The sequence below is a fragment of the Trichogramma pretiosum genome, unplaced genomic scaffold (genome assembly GCF_000599845.2).
Source record: "Trichogramma pretiosum strain Unisexual culture from Peru unplaced genomic scaffold, Tpre_2.0 scaffold21, whole genome shotgun sequence".
NCBI classification, from domain to species: domain Eukaryota; kingdom Metazoa; phylum Arthropoda; class Insecta; order Hymenoptera; family Trichogrammatidae; genus Trichogramma; species Trichogramma pretiosum.
This window is the reverse complement of record NW_019640940.1, coordinates 1,392,511-1,397,170: the sequence shown is the minus strand read 5'-3', so window position 1 is coordinate 1,397,170 and position 4,660 is coordinate 1,392,511. Positions and strand designations below refer to the sequence as shown.

The following is a 4,660-nucleotide window of genomic DNA, read 5'->3' as shown; positions in this document are numbered from 1 at the left end:
AGGGAAAATCGGACGTCGAGCAATCGTGATCGTGAAAAGTGTGTTGTTATTGTTTTCGTGTTTTGACAGTTCGAGAAAAAGAGAGAGTCTCGATAACAGAAAAATTTAAAAAAAGGATTATAGTGGACTAGTGATCGATAATATAAAAGAAATATTTTGAAAGTTTTTGGAAGTTTAATTTCGAGTTGAGAGTGACTCGCTCGCTGCCAGTACTCTCACACGTGTGCGTGTGCGCGCGACCTCGTCTCGCGGTTGAGCGCGGTCCTCGCTCACCACACCACCGGTGGGGCAAGGTACCTCATCTCAAACCCGTCCTCGATGAGATTCGAACAGGAGACAGCGTGCAGGGGTACCCACTGCGCCAGCGCTCCGCTACCAGCCACACTGCATCCGCATCATCATCTTCATCAGCAATCAGCAGCCGCCGCCGCGAGCAGCCTCAACGGTAATCTCCTCAGCCATCATCATCATCATCTGCTGCAGTCGGTGCATCAGCAGAATTTTCTCCACCAGTATCATCAGCATTATCAGCAGCAGCAGCAACAGCATCAGCAGCATCATCAATTTTTGCAACATCCAGGACTCCTGGTGAGCAGCAACGGTAGCCACAGCCACAGCGGCAGCGGCAGCAGCGTCAGTAGCAGCAGTCCCTCGCCGTCGTCGTCGTCGTTGAACAACAACAGCAGCAGCAACCACCAGATCGGGCACAGAAGCAGATCGCCTCTGGGTGGTGGCGGCGGTAACAGGAGTCAGTTGTCGTCGGAGAGCAGCGTCGCGGAACTGGCTCCGTACGTCCAGGCAGCCGGCTCGAAGGGAGAGGAGAGTCGTGTGGCAGCAGCATCAGCCGATCGGCCGATCAGCAACAGCGTGGACACAAGTAATAATAATAGCCCAACGAGCGGAGGCCCGAGAAGCCCGCACCAAGAGCAGCAGCAGCAGCAGCCCAAGAAGCCAAGAGCCGTCGCACCGGACCCACCGCTAAACTACAGTCCGGGCAGGGCGGGCAGCCCCACGGCGGCGGGCCCCGTAGAAGACGCCACGGGCGGCGACGACCACCAAGAGCAAGTAGGAGCGCGCGTCGCCAAGACGACGGTGCTAGCTGCAGCGCAGGCCAGGCCGGCGGCGGAATCGGGTGGGCCTGGGATGGCGTACCCGGCGCCGACCGCGGCACTAAGCAGACACTCGCCCTTCGGCGGCGGAGGCGGCGGCACCTCCCTCGCGTCGTCGACGTCGTCGGCCAGCGCGACTCAGCCGAGCGGCGTCGGCACGCCCACGGCCTCGGCCACCGTGCCCTCGGCGGGCTCGAGTCCAACGGGCCTCGTCGGCAGCAACGGTCGGCTGCCCGCGCCCGCCGCGCCCCGGCCCACGGACTTCTCCGTGTCGAGCCTGCTCACGGCCTCGGGCAATCATCCGGCGAGCATGGGCGGCTCGTCGACCCAGGGCAGCGGTTCGCCGCCCGCAGCGGGTCCGGGTAGTCCGGCGGCGGCACCCGAGACTCCGCCACCGCAACAGAGAGGCAGTGCCGGTGGTGGTGTGCCGGGGGAGCTGAGTCCGCACGCCGCGGCCGCGAGCTACTTCGGCGCGGCGGCATTGGCGGCGGCGGGCTTCTACAACCCGGCCGCGCACCTGCCATCGGCGGGCTCGCCCACGGCGGCCCATCATCTCGCCGGTAAATCGCTGCTGGGAGCGGCGCATCATCATCCCTCGTTCAGTCCACAAGGCCTCGGGCCGCCAGGTTAGTCCAGTGTCTCTTTTTATCATTCCTTCGTTAGTTTTTCTTTACCGTGCGCAATGCCGATGAATAAACGTGGTTGTTGGTGTCTCATATATAGCTTGTGAAATTGACTTGCAAAGTGCCAAAGCTATATTCGCGTCGTGTAAAAAAAGCTCGTCTTGCCGAGTGACAAAAATTACCAATCCGAAACACGGAGTCGATAGTTTTTGACAGCTAGCAGCTACCGTGTTTATCGCTTTATGCGCCACTCGTTTCAATCGGGCTACTACTTTCTTGCTTTTATTTTTTCTTCAAAACTCTCTCTCTCTCTCTCTCTTTCTCTCTGATTACAAGCGAGCGTCGCGTCGAAAAAAACTTAAAATTCTAAGCATCTCGCTCAATAACTTCCTCTCTCGATGCAGGCGCGCAGTCACAAAAGTGTCTGTTCGCGCGCGCGCTCGTCGTGTCTTTACTTCAGGGTAGTTTCTTCGCGCGTGAGATTTTTTGGCAGCTCCTCGTGCCTCGAATACGCGATCGGCTATTTTGTATAATAGGATGCAACATCGTCGTCGTTGAGTCGAGGTGAAGATTTTCGCAAATTTATGTACGCGTGAATTCGCGCCAAGTCTCTGTTTGTATCTGTGTATAATATGTGCACGCGCGAAAGATCATATGCATGCGAGAGATGTGCGTGGGTACGTGTGTGCGTGTGTTTTTCTGCAACAGCGTGCGCGTTTCCCCCTTTTCTACGCCTCTGCCGCACGTACATTATATACATATCAAACTGCGCGCGCGAGTATGTCCGCAGTTTTGACACCGAGTGTTGCTGCTGCTGTGTACATGGATACGTATGCAAAAAAATTGCGAGAGACTTTTTACGTGGAAGTGATATGCATACATTGGGCGCTCTAGGAGAGTACGGCGACGAGAGTCAGTGAGAGAAAGACGTGCGTAGCACATCAGGCAGCATAAAAAAGCGCCTCGCGGTTCGCCGTTTTTTTTTTTGCTCTCTCTCTCTGTTTCGCCCTCGATTGCTGCAGCTACTGCTGCGTTCTTCCGAGCTTTTATACACTCGACTTACATGTACTACTCTCTCTCTTCTCGAAAGCATATCCGAACGATCATCGTCAGCATATTTTTTATTCTTTCTATATTTCTGCGCTGCATTTTCGAAAAGCGTTGGTTACAAACTTTTCAACGTCGCTCGCCTATATTATGCAGAGAGCGTTTACAATCCCACGCGTACGCTGCAGCACGCCATTATATTAGTTCACTTCAGCCGAATTATTTTATTGCGCGAATTTAAATATATGCGCTCGAAGCGTAAAGAAATGCGAAAAAAACAACAAACACCTTGTTTGGGCGCGTATATAACATAATAGTGTGCGTCTAAATTGCGTCGAGACGCATGTCGCGCTCGCACTATCGTTTATGATCCCGTAAAGCACCATCACCTCTGCGACATAATATATGTATATAAATGTATAAATTTCTCGTCCACACGCGAAATATACGCGAAATTTCTCATTCAATTTCGAGACAGATACGCGCCAAAGGGAGAGTGAGTGAAAGAGAGAGAGAGAGAGAGAGAGAGAGAGAGAGAGAGAGAGAGAGAGAGAGAGAGAGATGTGCATACACATTTATATATAACGATTGTATATCCGTACCAGCCATCTCATCTCTTTCTTTCAAGAGAGAGAGTTTTAACAAGGTGAACGTTAAATTTTATTGCATCCAGGCGCGCTCGACTTGGCCAGTATAAAAAAGATCGTTTAGAAGATTCATTGATTTCCGAGTCATTTCGCCAAAGCTTATACACACAGCAGCAGCAGACGCATACACAGTCGCGCGCGGCGCGTACGGGTCGTTATATACCGCGTTTCTGTGCGCAGGAAAACGGAGGGGAAAAAATTCATCATTATTTGCGTTAATATTCGATAATTCATATATAATATGCGTTATCATATTATAAGAAATCGACGGCTGATCGGAACACGAGAGCTGCGCGCGCATTTGACGGAAATAAAAAAAAAAATAAACAGACATTCGTGGACAAAGCGACGCGACGATGACTACCACCACCCGGTCTATAAACGTCAACGCCTCTCACTCTCTATGCAATTATATCTATGTATCGTACAAAAAAATAATACTCGTACCCGCCCCCTAAAAAGAAGCGCGACAGATTCTCTCTCTCTGGAGCCTCGTTAATCGATTTATACAAAATTTATCGCGCGATAGAAAAATTTAGAGTTTTCGTTTCGCGAAGTAATGTGAAGAATTCGACGGCCTCAAAAAAAAAAAAAAAAAAAAAAAAAAAAAAAAAAAAAAAAAAAAAAAAAAAAAAAAAAAAAAAAAAAAAAAAAAAAAAAAAAAAAAAAAAAAAAAAAAAAAAAAAAAAAAAAAAAAAAAAAAAAAAAAAAAAAAAAAAAAAAAAAAAAAAAAAAAAAAAAAAAAAAAAAAAAAAAAAAAAAAAAAAAAAAAAAAAAAAAAAAAAAAAAAAAAAAAAAAAAAAAAAAAAAAAAAAAAAAAAAAAAAAAAAAAAAAAAAAAAAAAAAAAAAAAAAAAAAAAAAAAAAAAAAAAAAACAAAAGCCTTGGAATCGGGAGGGAAAAAATCGCGAGACGAATAAGGTATTATATACGGCGGAGGGCGAGCGCTCCTCCGAACACAATCGAGCCCGTCAGTCGGGCGCGCGAGCGAGCGATATCTTTGTCAAAAGCTTGAAATACCGAGCGATTTTCACTCTCTTTCTCGCGCACAGTTTCTCTCTTTCTCTCTACCTCTCGCGCGCGCGCGCCAAAAGAGAGATTGCCTCTCTGCAATGTGTGTATAATAATAAGTGAGCTCTCTCGGCGCGCGCACGCAAACGTCGATTGAAAATTCAAAGTGCAACTTTTATACTACTACGCGGCACAGAGAGTTGGCCTCAAAAAAACCACTTTAT

At 48.7% G+C, this 4,660-nt stretch overlaps 1 protein-coding gene across 1 annotated transcript; it reads left to right on the top strand.

The window, feature by feature from the left end:
- The first annotated feature begins 318 nt into the window (after positions 1–318).
- On the top strand, positions 319–1,740 carry LOC106659755 (translation initiation factor IF-2). Its single transcript, XM_014382434.1, has 2 exons — positions 319–633; positions 700–1,740. Exons 1-2 carry the CDS (start codon positions 319–321, stop codon positions 1,738–1,740), a joined length of 1,356 nt encoding a protein of 451 aa, XP_014237920.1.
- Positions 1,741–4,660: the final 2,920 nt, after the last annotated feature.